This window comes from Gopherus flavomarginatus, chromosome 2, assembly GCF_025201925.1.
Source record: "Gopherus flavomarginatus isolate rGopFla2 chromosome 2, rGopFla2.mat.asm, whole genome shotgun sequence".
NCBI lineage: Eukaryota > Metazoa > Chordata > Testudines > Testudinidae > Gopherus > Gopherus flavomarginatus.
Window position 1 is genome coordinate 207,305,983 of NC_066618.1, and position 16,710 is coordinate 207,322,692.

A 16,710-nucleotide genomic window follows, 5' to 3' on the forward strand; every position below is an offset into this window, starting at 1 on the left:
TGTTGTGATCATGATCAATGGTGGTGTTTATTGGAAGGGAATACCCACACATAGGTTTTCTGGTTTGGTCCACTACTGCAGGGATTCTAGGACTTTGGGAGGTGGCGTAATGAGCTTGTTCAGGCTGTATTTGGTGGGTCTGTACACTGAACTCAGCCAGCCTTGGAGAAACTGCATATGTAGTCTGGCATGCTTTACCATGAATGTGGTGGCAGCCATGTGTCCTAATAGTTGTAAGCAGGTCCTCGCCTCAATCCGTGGGCATATGGAGACGTTGTCTATCAGGTGTTTCATAGCCTGATATCTGGTATGGGATAAAAAGCTTTGTCTGGAACTGAGTTAAGGTGTGCCCCGATGAAGTCTAACTGCTGCGTGGGTACTAATGTTGACTTCTGCACGTTGAGTTGAAGTCCCAGTTTCTGGAAGAGATGGGTGCTTGTTTCTGTCTCTGTGAACGTGCGTCCTTTGAGGAGTCAATTGTCCAGATATGGGAAAATTATGATCCCTTGTTTGAATTGATATGCCGCAACTACTGCAAGGGTTTTGGAGACTCTCAGTGCGGTGGACAGTCCAAATGGGAGCACTCTGTATTGCAAATGATCGTGAATTGGAGGAATCATCTGTGAGCTGGGTGTATAGTGAATTAAAGTATGCATCTTGTAGGTCGAGGGTTGAAAACCAGTCCCCTTGCTCCAGTGCTGGGATTATTGTGCCTAAGGTGACCATCTTGAATTTTTGGGAGAGTGTGAATTTGTTGAGTTTTCTGAGGTCTAGTATCGGGCGCCACCCCGCACTTTTCTTCTGAGTCAGGAAATAGTGTGAATAAAACCCCTTCAGGCTGTATTGTGTTGGTACTGGTTCCATGGCACCCAGCTGGAAGAGACGATTTATCTCCAGCCTCAGAAGGTGCTTGTGAGAGGGGTCCCTGAAGAGGGGCAGGGAGGGAGGTAGGGTAGTGGGGCAAGAAGTAAAGGCGATGGAATAGCCCGATTGAACTATTTCTAAGACTCAATGGTCTTGAGTGATGTGCTCCCACATCTGTAAAAATGTAGCGGGCGGTGGCCAAACGGGCAGATAGGCGCTGGTGTCATGGGAAGGTCATTCAAACCCTCGACCAAACCTTCAAAACTGAAGTTTGTTTCCAGTGGGTTGGGGTGCTGATTGCTGTGGTTGTGCCTGCTGGCACCAAGGTAGTCTGTTCCTTTGTCTGCCCGAGTCATATGGACTGGGTTGAGGGCAGGTATATGGATGATCCCTAGGGAACTGGTAGGGCTGGTATCTCTTCCTCTCCTGAGGTGGAGTGTATATGCCAAGTGTGTGTAAGGTCGCATGTGAGTCCTTCACAGTATGTAGAACTTCATCTGTTTTGATGGCGAATAGTTTGTCCTTATTAAAAGGTAGATCCTCTAACTTCAATTGCAGCTCCTTGGGTACGCCGGAGGACGAGGGCCAGGAAGCTCTACACATGATGATACCCACAGCAGTGATACGGGCAGCTATATCGGTCATATCCAGGGCTGCTTGTAAGACAGTTCTCGAGACCAGCTGTCCTTCAACAAGTATGGTCTTGAGTTGTGTGTTCTTGTCCTCAGGGAGGTCAGTGGTAAATTCGAAGAGTTTGGCATAATTATTGTGATCATATTTTGCCAGGAGAGTGCTGTAAGTGGCAATACAAAATTACAAGGTGGAAGAGGTGTATAACTTGAGGCTCAGGCATTTGTGGTCTTTATCCTGGGATGTTGACCTGTGTTGTGTTTGTTTGTCCCTATAAGCTGCAGCTTCCACCATGAGAGAATTTGGTTGAGGGTAGGAAAAAAGAAAATCCATTCCTTAATACTTCCTGTCTGCACATAATACTTCCTGTCTGCTCTTTTGCACGTCGGGGGGGGGGGGGGGGGTCGAGGCAGTGGCTGGTTTCTCCATACTGTTGCCATACTGTCTCCGCCAGCTCTAGGATCGCCTCACTTATGGGGATGGCGAATTTGGCAGTAGAGGATGGCTGTAGTATCTTCAGCAACTTGTGCTGGTTCTCCAGGCCCTCCTCTAGAGGAATGTCCTGGCTAATGCCTATCTTTTAAAACAATTCCTGGAATTGCTTGAAATCATCTGCCAGCGTTGGAAGGGGCGGCATGATGGCCTTGTGGGGGGAAGAGGACAAGTTATATGCGCGCGACAAGTTCTTGGTGCCTGTTTCCTCCTGTGGTTCTTTGGCCGTCTCTTCTGGGGCCACCAATATTGTAGATAGCAGAGACACTGGTGGAGAGCATCATTCTCCCCTGGGTGGTGAAGAGGTTCGTGTGTAGTGGGCCTTGTATGTCGTCCATGGGTCCCACAGCAGCCACTGCATGGGAAAACCCATGGAAGGGCACATCCAAAACTGCCCAAACCATGGGTAAGGTGGTCACATGTGACAGTTCTTTGGTTTTAGTGAGCCCCCCCATTCCCTTTCTATGAAGAATGAGGGAGTGATCCTGCTCCTCATTCTCGCTGTTGGTGAACATCAACGGGCTGTGGGAGACATGGGTTGAGTAATAATCGGTGAGCCATCAGTGCTGAGGAGAGGAGATTGTGGCATGGATGCCACAGTAATGTCCTTTTGGGTTAAGAATTGCTGTGGTGCCAGTGGTTGTGGTGGACTTTTGGTCATCCCCGTCAGAACTTGGTTGGAGCGACTGCTCCATAAGGATCATTATAAGGTGGAGATCCCAGTCACGACGGGCTTGCAGTTATTACAGTGAGTGCACTTAGATGGTATGTGTGCTTCACCAAGGCACCTCATGCACAGAGTGCCCGTCAGATCTTGGCATCACTTTGTGGCAGGAGCCCCATCTCTTGAAGCCAGGGGATCCTGGCATTTCTAAGGAAAGTTCGTGTCCCTGAGGCAGACGTGAACAAAGGGAGAACTGAACTGAAATTTTTTTTTTTTTACACTACTAGCAACTATTTAATTACACTAGAACTGGGAATATATCTAACAGGTATTTCTATCTATTTAACTACAGGAAGAGGAGAAGATATCGCACTGTTCCAAGCTCCATCTTCAGCCGAGGACGGTTGAGAAGGAACTGAGGGATATGGGCCATGTGCACACTGACCAAGACTCCAACGGCCGCGAGACAGCTGCTGCGCACGTGCAGCCCAACCAGGCACTGCTACTGAAAATCTTCAATCAATGGTGCCAAGAGGCACCGTCACCTGAAGTGGAGCACCCACAGGGACAGCACTCAAAAAGAATTGTACAAACTTATCCTTATCATTGGGTTTGAACCCTGAACTTTCCAATACTGCAGCCCAGACTGCTATGACTTGAGCTACACAATTAACTACAGTAGCTGGCAGCAGAAGATGGCTGTTTTCTCTGAGGTGGGAAGAAGCCTGGTCTACCTCTCCCTCTTTCTCTTCTTCCCGCCTAGGAGACGGGGTAAGTCCTGTACCATGTGCTGCCCTAGGAAGATGGCATGAGCTGCTGTGGCCAGGGACTGGTTGGAGCAAGCCTGTCCCAGTTCTCTCACTCCCCATCACCCTATGAGTTAAGAGAGCTTCAAGCCCACTTGTAGTGCTACAAGCTGAAGAGGGGAGGGAAATGGGCAACTAGGGCTGTGTACTGAGTCTGGGGAGGGGAGCCCAACCTGGTCTCTTTCTCTTCCCTCCAACAGCCAGCGCTACAGGTGCTCTGAGTAGTTATCAGTAAGGTTATGTTTTAGTTATGAGTATTTTTAGTAAAAAAACAAAAATTCATGGCCCATGACCAGTCCATGACTTTTACTATATACCCTTAACTAAAACTTGGGCGGGGGGCTGCGGGTGCTTGGGGTGGGGCAGTCTGGAGGTGCCATGGGTGCTGGGGGAGGTGGCCAGGCAGCAGTGTGTGGTCCAGGGACCCCGATGGTGCTGGGGGCAGGGGGTTGGCAGGGGCTCCCTACCCGGCTCTGCATTTCCCTGCAGCTCCTAGGCCATGGAGGGGCCAGAAGGCTCTGCGTACTGCTCCCGCCACAAGCACTGGCTATGCAGCTCCCATTGGCCAGGAACCACTGTGGGCAGGGCCTGCGGGCACAGGCAGCATGAGGACTCAGTCCCCTGGCCCCTCCTCCACCTAGGAGCTTCAGGGCTATGCCAGTGGGAGCTGGGGAGCTCCCCACCCTGAGGTAAGCACCCCCACCCCCGCACCCTCCAACCCCTCAGGCCAGGCCCTGAGCCAGCACCAGCCGCTGCAGAAGTCACAGAGGTCACGGAAAGATCTCTGTGACAGACTCACAGCCTTAGTTATCAGACACTTCCCAGTAGCCCAGCTGCCAACATTTTCCTGAGGAATGCAAGTAATAGAAGAGAAATGATGATTTTTATAAATTCTCTCTCAGAAAAACTTGAATGGAATTTTAGGGGATAAAGACACTTGTCTTGCCCAAAGAAAGCCTTTCTCTCTTCCAAATCTCAAAGACCTTCTGCAAACAATGGATGTGTGAGAACTGCTCAAATAAAAAAAACCTCGGAACATAACTTTCTACTATATATACTAACAAGCGTTAGGCAACCTAAGCATAGGAGTCCTTACCAACTCCAGCTATAATAAAGCCATCAAGAATGACAGCATAGTGTGCAGAAAGGCTCCAGAGGAACAAATGGGCCTAAGGAGATGGTGAAACCAAAGAGTGAGGCTCCCTCTTTGCCTATGTCTCCCCAGTTGCACCAGTAAGCTTGAAGCAGAAGTCAGGTCATGATTCTAGGAATGAGTCTTTAAGTCTTATGAAGGCTAACCTGCTCTGAAGCCACCTTCCAGCTGCAAAGTCATCATCTTCTCAGACAGTTTTAGTAACCTGTTGTTTGCATATTCTATTTCTATTTTGTATTCATTCTTCTGTATGATTTTTGCCTTGTGAATACTGTTTACAAATACTATAGTTATAATTAGGGCTATGTTTACGTCACAGAGGTCATGAAAGTCACAGAATCCATGATTTCCAGAGACCTACATGATATTCTCTGCTTCAGCTCCAGGGGCTGCAGGACTCTGGAACTAGCAGCCAATGTGGCCCTGGCAGGTTTCCAGTAACAGGCGACAACAGCGACAGGGGGCCCCCCTGCAAGGTTCCAGCGACAGGAAATAGACTCCTAAGCCCTCCTCAGAGTTTCAGCAATGGGCAACAATCTCATGCAGAGGGGAGGGGGGTGCCTTGGGTGAGCAGCTGGGGGTATCCCGTTTTCTTTTTAGGAAATATGGTTACCCTGCAGCTTCCAGTTGCTGCGGGCAGAGGGGGAACCCCACAGCTCCCAGCCACCATAGTGGCAGGGGAAACCAGGGAGCCGCAGCAGTTAAAGTCACAGATAGGTCACAACTTCCATGAATTTTTATTTATTGCCCGTGATCTGTCCGTGACTTTTACTAAAAATAACCATGACAAAATCTTAGCCTTAGTTATAATTCCTTTGCACAGCCGCATATCTCTTGGAGAATCTGGATAGTCTTATGGTTAAGGCCCTCAACCACAGGCGACCAGGATTCCATTCCTCGCTCTGCCATAGACTTCCTGTATGACCTTTGGTAAGTCCATTAATCTCTCTGTGCCTCAGTTACCCAACTGTAAAATGAGACAATACTTTCTATCTCTCACCCCATATATGCCTATTTACACTGCGAGCTTTCCAAAGCAGGACACTCTTTTACTATGTGTATGTAAGACCTATCTCAATGAGGCCCCTCATATCAGTTGGGACTTGTAGGTGCTACCATAATACAAGTAATGAAAAAACACAAATACTTTAGCCTACATCACAGGAGTGCTAAATGGACATAGCATCAAGGCATCTGAGAGAGGAGTATGTGACTGACAGGCAAATTTTTGGTACCCCTGCTGGAAGGCCTCTGGGTGCCATAACAAAATATAATGAAACAATAGAAAAAATAGAAAAAAGAGTGGCCTGCCTAACGTTACTTTCAGTAGCTACAGAGAAGGAATGTCACTCTGAAGACTGATCCTGAAATATAAAGTTTAAAAATTTAAATGCACATACATGTTATTTAACCCCAAGTGCCCAGTCCCAATTGAACAAGCAACAAATTTGTTCTAGTTTCACAGTGGTATAAATGATATAATAAATCCATATGATGCATCTGTGTCTCAGCATGAAACTAGAGGTCAACCTATAGTCCCACAAACAATAGATAAAAGGCATTGCCTATGGGAAATAGGTGTTGGTTGGAGGAAAAGGGGAAGAAAAATAGAAATCCTTCTCCTTCTAGCATGTTTATGGCCTAGTGCAGGGGTCTCAAATTGAATTTACCTTAGGGCCAGTGCCAGTCCTCAAATCCTCCCAGTGGGCCAATGTTACTCATGCTGCCCAGAACCCACTCCCCAAAAGCTCTACCCCCAAAAAACTCCACTCTCACCTGCCTAAGGCTCTGGGATGGAGTTTGGGTGGGGGAGGAGGTCTGGGGTAGGGGATTGGGGTGCAGGCTCTGGGATGGAGTTTGGGAGCTTGGGGGTATGCGGGGATCTGATGCAGGCTCTGGGAAGGAGTCTGGGGGCTGGGGGGGATGGGGTGCATGCTCTGGAAGGGAGTTTGAGGGTGGGGGTGTGTGGGAAGGGGAAGGGGGTACAGGTTCTGGGAGGGAGTTTGAGGGTGAGAGGGGGTGTGTGGGAAGGGGCGGGAGCGCAGGCTCTGGGGAGTTTGGGGGCGGGAGAGGGTATATGGGGTAGGGGTGCAGGCTCTGGGAAGGGGTTGGGGGTGCGGTGCTTACCTGGGGCTCCAAGGTGGGGCCTCCGCGTGCTTCTGCCCCCAGGCACCGCCCCTGCAGCATCCCATTTGCCGCAGGGGCGCTCAGGGCAGGGGCAACGCACAAAGGCACAGCCCCACCCTGTTCCACCTCTGGGCTGCAGGGAGGGGCTGGCAGCCACTGGAGTGAGCAGGCAGACGCTGCTCAGCTCCGCTGTGCTGCCAGGGCCCCTGGAGCAGGGGAGCGCCTGGGGGCGACAGGTGGTGCCAAGGGAGAGATCCGGCCCCAAAACTGCTGGAGCCCTGCGAGCCACACTGGGGAGGATTGCGGGCCATCTGGGAGTTTGAGACCCCTGACCTAGTGGATCTGCAGTGCAAACTTATTAGATATGCTTCCACCAGAGTTGCTTTCTCCTACACTCTAGTGTAGGTAGCTACCACAGAGCTCTGGTTCTGCCACTTGCCGAAGGGACAGTCCCCAGTGCACCCCCTCTCTCCTGTTTGCTACCACTGCTGCACAGTAGAAATTAAACATTTCTTTTACATATGGAGGTCTGCCCAGGAAAGCTTGGGACGTCTCAGTTAGTGTCGAATGCTGTGGTTTGGGGGAGACAGAATGGGAAGTAGGGTGATCAGACAGCAAATGTAAAAAATCGGGACGGGGTAGGGGGTAGGAAACTATTTTAGAAAAAGACCCCAAAATCGGGACATCTGGTCACCCTAATGGGATGTAGGGAGGAAGAACAGATGGATCATAAGAGTCAACAACAGCACTGATTGTATTAATCTAGCTGGTTCCACTGGAAGGACTCTAACATATTCTGAACTGCAATATTTCACTATCTCCTTAGAGTGCTGGCTGAAGTACTGTACCGGATTCAAGAATTATGTGGTTTGCCATATTTCTGTGAAACATCAAAATCAACTGAGATTAAAGTAATGTTTACATAAGGAATTCATGTAAATGTATTTCTAGTTTCTTCCCCTAAAGGAAATTATATTACACCAGAAATTACTATCTTTCAAAAACAGGTACCCTAGTTCACACACTACCTCTTCAGTTTCACTTACCTGGTCTGTGGGTGTATAGTCAACCATGCTGACACTGTCAATTCTTTCCAGAAAGCTAGAATAAAAAACACACACATATTTAGAAAATCGTGAACTCTACAATCTCTGTTATCTTTTCAATTTTAGATTCTAACACTTATAAAAAGATGGGTTCAAGGTTAAGGCCTAAGTCTAACAATTTACTTTGATCAAGTATATATTTTCTGTACACAACACACCATTTACCTAGTCCATGTTGCAATATTATGCTTTATACTTACTGTCAGGCAATACCCACAAACAAGCCAAATGGGATCAAAGTAAATATGAATTTTGTAAAACTGCATTAAATAAAATGTTGTTTTAAATCCACACTTCCTCATATGAGATAATGCATCTATGCAACAAGAACATTGTCAAGTCGTTCAAACCAAAAATTTAGGATTTGGTTAAAAAAAATGGGGAGAGGAGTTTGTTTTGTTTGATAAACAAAACCTGTTTTAAAAATATTACTCATTTTAATAATCTACTGTAAGGGGTTAGTATAACACAGGGGTAGGCAACCTATGGCACATGTGCCGAAGGCGGCACGCGAGCTGATTTTCAGTGGCACTTGCACTGCCTGGGTCCTGGCCACCGGTCTGGGGGGCTCTGCATTTTAATTTAATTTTAAATGACACTTCTTAAACACTTTAAAAACCTTATTTACTTTACATACAACAATAGTTTAATTATATATTATAGACTTATAGAAAGAGGCCTTCTAAAAACGTTAAAATGTATTACTGGCACACGAAACCTTAAATTAGAGTGAATAAATGAAGACTCGGCACACCACTTCTGAAAGGTTGCCGACCCTGGTATAACATAAGTAAGGAAATTTAAAAAAATTCAATGTGCCCAGGATTAATTAAAATGTGGGTCTCTTCTCCAGGTTTTTTTGGAATTTTTTGTTTGTTTTCTTGTTTGAGCCCAGATGGCTTGTTTTCAGGGATTGCCTGAATGACTTAGAATCTGTCTTGAATTTCTGGATTGTTTTTGTACATCCTCTCTCAGTATATCCACTTCATGGTATAAAATTATTGTTATCGAGATTTCTCCCTGAATTAGCAAGTTTTTCCCCCTTTTTCTAATTTTTATGGGTATGCATGTGGAATTTTTTTAATTACAGTGGGAATATGAAAACATGCTGAACTCTTGACTTTCAGAGTGACTCAAACAGATGGCTTCTCACACACTGCCTGGTTGCAAAAATATCCCTCCAAACCCTATTTGTACAGTACTTTGCCATGAAGACAAATTTAAAGAGAATGAAAGATACAGTGTGTGTGTGTGTATATATATATAGTGTATATATAATAAAAAATTACTTGCAGTAATTTTTGTTGTTTTCCACTGCCATAACTGCAGATAACTGAGATACAATAATCAGGGAACTCCATGATCACGAGGTTATTTTTAAATGATATGTACATAAAAAATATTAAAAATAACAGCAGTATAGTTTATGCTTTAGCGAAACTAGCTACACGGAATCTGTACTGAAAAAAATACAGCATTGTATGGTGATCATCATCTTACTTTATCAAGCAACAATCATAAAATTAGTATCTAATAAGTCAATATTTGTTACTACTAGAGTTTGGCATAATTTCAGTGTCTTCACAGTACATTAACCTTTTAGTGTAATACTAGCAAATTTCCCATGGTTTATGTTTTTTAAAACTGATCATTTGTACGGTTTTCTCAAATGTAAAAAAAAAACCCAAGACAAACACCCAATATTATTTTTTGTAGAGAGAAAAATAATTCTTGAATAACCTGCATATAAATTACCTACTTGGTTAATTATCACAATATTAGATTATAGCTTTGACAACCAAATAAATGCACTGCTTGTACAAGTAACGGATTTCAGAAATGAGGAGATATGGAGCTGACATCATCTTACTAAACACACAGGTTCCTCTTCCATTACAACATTAAATACATTAACTTGAACTCTTATTCTAAAATTCCTTTCCATAGAATATTAATTTCTATGTGCCCCCAAGTACTTCTATTAATTGCTTCTTGTCAGAATTTACATTTTGTAGGTGTACATTATAGAATACTAAAGATACAAGATGCAAAATTCAGATCTGATATGTTTAAAATGTGAGAATTCATTCCACTCTTATTAATCCTTATATCAGTGATATCTGAATAATGAAAATGCAACAGAAAACTGGTAAAAGTTGATGATATAATCATTTTTTCCTCTTTGTACAGGTACACATACACAACCTACATAGTACGTAAAGCTAAGTAAACAGAATTAATTTCTACTGTATTTTTGTATCTACGGTATTGACAAATCCTCTATTTGTGCATATTCTTGTCAAGCCTGCAGTAAATGTTTTACATAAATCTGCATTGAAATGAAACATGTAGGCTTTCATGTGTGTAATGAAACTATAACACATCGTACACAGTCCAATTAGATTTATAAATTCACAAACCCATTTTTTATTTATGAATAATTCTGATCTATAACTGGCATAATACAGTATTTAGTTTCTTCTGTATACTAGTACTTTGTAAGACCATTTTTTACATATCCTGACATGGAACAATCTGCAATTTAAGTGAGGGGGGGGCAAGATTGATGAAAAGATCATCAAGCCTCTGTAAGTAAACTGGGTTAGTTCACTGTTGACTTAAAGCATGTTCAAATGGACTGGAGAAATAAAAAAATAATCACCTGACATTATTCTTTCTATTAATATGTCTATCTGTAGTTTTATAAATATCCTTAGCGAGTTTCCTAGGAAACCCAGCTGACAGTTTGACATGTTTAAATTTTATATCATGCAAGCTGTGAATACAAAAGTGCCAGTTTTCAGACCTGCATAGATAGGAACTGTCAATAGGTATTATTTCTTCTAAAAAAGCATGGTAATTTGAGCAACTGTAGTGGCCAGGCAAATATTTTTGAAAAAAGGATTAATAAATACTCAGGTAACAGTAGGTAGTCATACATCAAAATCCCTTTCTAACCAGGTGAATTATCAAAGGAAAACATTTAGCTAATTATTCCATATGGATAATCCTAAAATAAACAAAATAAAAGGAAATTCTTAGTCATAAGAATAAAATAAAAAATGAAAACCATACTATGTTTGTGCAAGTGTATTTTGACACTTATTAGAATTAAAAGACTACAATAAACTGCAAAGAGATGCAATAAACTGCATTTACTGTGTACCTTTGACTTATTCACTTTCACTCTACCCACTAATACATCTTCCAGGGTCTTGTCCTAACTTTCCAAACCCCAAGTTTCAAACAGCTGCAATTTAGAACAGGAAACCAACACCGAACCCAATGTTTTCTTCACTCCTCAAAATTATAATACTCTGAAGCCCAGGAAGAGCAATATTCAATTCTGCACCTGCAACAAGTTAAAGTCTGTTTTCCTGAGATCCTATAAAATAGAAATGGGAATTTTATACCACTGAAAAAGAGTATTTCCTCAGATATTCTTTGGTGATAGCTACTGAAAGAGAGAACTAATAATTCCATAGCCTTTGGAATCCCTGGGCCTCCAGATCTTCCGAACTGAATTGCCTCTATTTATTGAAGTCTACAGAAGTAAAGGAGGATCACAAATCTGTCATCAGTCCAAGTAATGCAGCTGGAGAGCAGTAACTGTTTATACTTTTGATAGGTCACTGAAGGCTTTGGAGACTCTTTGTTAAGAGAGAGAGGAGAGTCATCTAACTGCGGGACTCACATTCAGCCCTCTTATAGAGGGCAATTAATCCTGTATACATGCCACAGGCAGACATTTTAGGATTAGATTACCTATCTTAATTACCTATAGAACTGAAACTGAGTTCTCTTGGGTAGCTGCTATGAGAGAAGATTCTGGTGATGGTAAAACTTTATTATAAAATGTCTGTTTGATCAGAGAGTGTGGCTGTCCATGCCCTTTACACCTGCTACTCTCTTAAAGACACAAGACTAGAGTGTGTTGGTTTGGGGAATACCCTGGTTTCCTTAATCCCACAAGTTCTCACTGATGGGCTTCAAGCAAACTTTCACTGCGCTCCACTTTGTTTCCCAATAATCAAAGTGGAGTTTGGCAAAATATTCGATTGGCGATGTACTACTAATAATTAAAAAAACCCACTTTATAGATGATTTGCTGATGGGTTTCCATGAACAGAGATGGCCTAATATTTAAACAGATAAGATTTTTTGTTTTGTGTTTAAAGTGTTGCTATTACATAGTTTTAAAATTTTCCTTGTGCTCCTGGAGCATTCCAGTCCATCCTCAATAGGGTTGTGCAGTGGTTTCCCATGCAGGAAAGGGGATCAATAAAACAATGAACAGACTTTCAAACTGGGCAGAGGCAGTAAAACAGCATCTGTTTTTAATCCATTCTGGAGCCTGCAGCACTTATTGTAGCTAAAAAGGAATATAGTTTTACAGTTCCAACTGTTTAAGCAACCACAGAAGAAAATAACTCATAGAGACATAGATGTTACTAACTTTTGCATTTATTTATACAATATTTAAAACATAGTTATTGATAATTACACATTCGTGTTTCTATTGTATTGTCTAAGAGTTCTATTGGGAATAAACACATTTCTAGTACTTCATTTTTGTACTCTAGAAGTATAAAATATCTATTTCATTACACACCCGCACACACGCACGCACACACACATACAAAAGAGACTGAGAAGGTGGTTGCAACTGAGCACAATACCTTAGCGAAGAGAGAGAAAATCTGGACTTTTAAAAAGGCAAATGTCTTTTGGAAAGCTTTGAATGTATACAATGAATTTTAAGAGCAGATGAGACATCCTGTAGAGGGCAGCATTTACTAAACCACACACCCTTCTGTACCTGGGCAGACCCTCACTGCAGGAGTTTCATACTGCAACCTACACAGGAAAAAAAAGTGCAAAATGTATAGTAAACTAAACCAGATTTTAATACAGAATGCTTGGGTTTAATTTAATAGCCCTTAACTTATCAGAAGTGCACAATTTAAAATGGTTTATTATTCTCCCATTATTATGCTGATGTAATAGACTCATTCTCCCACCTTGGCAACTAGCAAATGGACATAGCCTCCCTATAGGAAAACAGTGGGATTTGTCCAGAGGGACAGGCAATTTTCTAATCTCATTCATTAACCCTTTTCTTCAGAGCATCTTGCCAGCTCTCCTCTTTGGGGAATACTTTATTGAAGAGTTTTACATGACTGGAAAACAGCAAGGGTAATCCTCCAATAAGAAGGTATTACAGGGCTCTGGAATTACTGTTGAGAAGGCTCTGACCCTCCTCATTTTGTATTTGTGCTTTATTTATAGTACACTGGACCTTTGTAGCTGCCACAATGGTAGAGTCTTATCCGATTGTAAGGCTGTACAGATCTGCATCAGAACCTTGAATTGGACCTGGTAGTGAACAGCAACACAGGATAGAGTTTAAGAACAGTGGTGTAGGTTGCAGATAGGTTCTCTTTATTTCATCCCACTTAGCATTGGGCTACTGAGCTATGTACCTACTTGTAGCTTCTTCACAAACTTTTTGTCTCACCTCAGAGAGAGTGAGTTACAATAGTACAGCTTGAAGGTGATAAAGTGTATGGATTTCTGCTACCAAAATTATCAACCACATGGGATGCATGGGGAGTTATGCATCACTGTGCATGGGGGCTGGAACTAGGGGTGCTCGAGGTGCTGCTGCACCCTCTAGCTTGAAGTGGTTTCCATCATATACAGGGGTTTGCAGTTTGGTTCAATGGCTCTCAGCCCCCCCCCCCCACTATATAGATTGTTCCAGCACCCCTGTCCATGTGCATCAAGGGAAGAAGATTTCTTAAATGCCTCACAAAGAAATCCCTTGATGATGAAATCTCTCTCGACTCTGGTAGCTATGACACTGCACAGTCCTAACTAGCACATGAAAATGCGTCGTCTCTGTCATCTTATAAGTATCAATCCCCACCTCCTGAAGCAAGTAGGGCTGAATTAAAAGGGTAAAAAGTTAAACCAATCTCATAATGCTTTTCCACCATTAATGAACTAAACCTCGCAATATTCCTGTGAGGTACAGACATATTATTTAACATCTCTTTACAGAGACGAAAGCAGATTCAGCAAGGTTAAAAGCAGTGGCATATTATTATTGAATGGGGCCCATATGTAACCTAATCCAAGGGCCCCACCCCACAACAAATCAAAGGGCAGATGGTATTTAGAAATAGGCTTGATGAAGATAAAGAAAAATACCTAAAACATGGGTAACTCCTATTACACAGGGTTTTGTTTTTTCTTATAAACATTACTAGGCATTCAGTTTAACCCCTCTTACTACTTGCCAGATTGCCTTTTCCCAGCAACGTACTCCAAGCCATCTATGCAAAAAGGCCTCACAGCTTTTGGCCAAACCATTAACCTAAGCAAAGACATGAAAGCAATACATTCAAGCACAATCAATGTTTTAGATATGTTTTAGTAACTGTGTTCCATTTAATAACAATGGTTTGGGTTTTTTTAACTTGAAAGAACACAGACACACACACACACACACACACACACACACCCACCCACCCACCCACCCACCCCAAACAGTATAACTTCTCTATCCACTTGCTCTGTTATGCAGCATTTCCTATTGATAGCAGTGTGAATTTTGGGAAAAGCCTCGTTTCCTCCTAATTTACCTAACTAACCACTTTTTAGCCTAACAGATGTTTTTGCTTTGTGAACCAATGAGAGGTCTTTGGGGATCATCATTAACCCTCTTAACATAAACACTGCCTAAGATTTAAACCTGGAAAACTGCCATTTACACAGGGATTAGGAGGCTCTGGCAGAATTGAGACTAAGATCTGTATCCCATTCCTCTACAGTACAGAACCACACTGAAAACCTTATTCATCTGCTGTCCTAACATGCACGATCCCAGAGAACAGGGAGGGAAAAGGGTGAAGAGCAAAAAGAGAAAGGAGAAAGAAAGATCATTTCTGCTAAATCAGGTGGTAACAAATTCATTCCTAAAGGTCAAAATGATGGAGCTGTTCAAAACACAAACTATTACCTGATGTTGCTTAGACTTGTTCATACAGTACTCGATTCCCATTTAAATGACACCAGTGCAATTCTATTGATTTCAGTGGGGTTATTTGTGATTTATACTGGCAGAGAGGAGATTCAGGCCCATAATCTGGTATATCCATATGACAAACACAGAGACCTGATAACTATCATAACTATCTCCTGTGAAATACAAAGGCTACATACAGAACATTCTGCAATAATAATAGCCACTCTCAATAGAGGGTCAAAAGATAATAAATCAAAATAGTAAGATCATGTTACATATCTAGAGTGCTTTGCAAACTTAAACTGATATATGATATACAGGGATCACTTCATCCACACTGTTGGAATGAAACAACTGTTTAACACCATACAGCAAGGCTGCCAAACAGCTTAGGTCAGGAAGTGAAGAATACCATAAGTGTACAGGGATTTAGATAGGCAGAATGTAATTACTCAATTAAAATTTGGCTGCAGTGTCTTTCATATGTCTGAACAAATAATCAAGACCTTGGTTCTATGTCCCACCCCTGCAGCTTGCTTCTTCCAAAAAGAACTTTGACACTTACGTTCTTGGAAGCCAAACTAAGGACGAAAGTCTTATTAACATTTGGCATTGTCAGATGCATCTGATTTATAAGCATCAATTACATAGCAGAAACACTCTTCAGCCCACTCTTGTTTGGGAATGCAAAAAGTTGCTGGAAGGAGGTGAAAAGTAAGGAAAACTTCTCTCTGCGGGATGTTACAAGCCCAGCTTACACTTTTCTTTTGAAAGCTTATCATGGTATCTTGGTACCTATGTCTGAGATAAGCAAACTGAAAACTTTTACTATCCTGTCAGGTAATTTTAAGGCAGGAGTTTTGCCCATATGGGAAAGGTAAAAAGATTATTTTAAATTTCTGGAGAGTGGGAACAGAGAAAGTGTGAAATTAATTCTCCCAGTGTGTAAGAAGAAATAGGAAACTTGAATGGCAGACTTAAACAGGCCATCAGAGAGGTGGCAGCTGTGAAAGTAGAATGAATTATATAATAAGAATAGAAAGGATTAAAGAAATGTTGTCTGTACCTTTAAGCAAAGTGGTTGGAATGTTGCAACCAGGTGTCAGGAATACAGATATTAACATAGAACAATTGCACCGTTTAAGGGCAATTGGCGAAGCATTAGCCTTAGATCGATAACAGTTAGTAAGGAAATAGGATATGCATGCTGTGCCCAGGTGAATTTTACTGTTTTGATTTCTTTGTCCCTTTGTCTAATTCCCGCTCTTCTATCTGTATAAATAAGACTGTTTGGGCCTTGCATGGCCACTCACATATTCTGAATGTTATTGGCGGAGCGCTGCGCTAATAAACAAAGTGGTCTGACAAATTGTAAGTCCTGATTCTAACTTTGACACAGCGAACAACAATTCTATTCTCTGAGCTGCAACAGTGGCCATTTCCCTTCTGCACTGTGTAAGCATGGATCAGTGGCCCTTTCCTTGGCCCACCTCCAATGCTCTGCTCCCATAGTCTGTCTATTTTTATTCTCAGTTGTTTTGTACAGAGGGATATTTGTGTACACTCCACCAGCAACCCTTTCCCATACAGGCATACTATATGGTTTAGCAACAAGGAGAACTTTTCCTGGGGATGTGGGTGAAGTCCACCAAAAAGGAGAATGCTCCTTTGGGCTCTCTAAGGACACTGAAACCACTCACTGGTACTCATTTACAAAGGTGAGAAAACATCCCCCCAAAGATGATCAAAGGCTCAAAACTTAAAGAAAGGGGAAATGTCTGGAACTGACATCCTTCATCCCAAAGTATTCTAAAGCATTTCACCAGACTACACAAAGG

The 16,710-nt window shown here is 42.5% G+C and overlaps 1 protein-coding gene across 4 annotated transcripts in view; it reads right to left on the bottom strand.

Annotated features, from left to right (window-relative positions):
- Positions 1-16,710, bottom strand: part of GNAL (G protein subunit alpha L) — a 314,416-nt gene that overhangs the window by 21,625 nt on the left and 276,081 nt on the right. For all 4 annotated transcript variants that reach the window (XM_050942158.1, XM_050942160.1, XM_050942159.1 and 1 more), the window contains one exon: positions 7,783-7,837. In XM_050942158.1, coding sequence (XP_050798115.1) covers positions 7,783-7,837 — 55 coding nt within the window. The remainder of the gene's footprint in view (positions 1-7,782; positions 7,838-16,710) is intronic.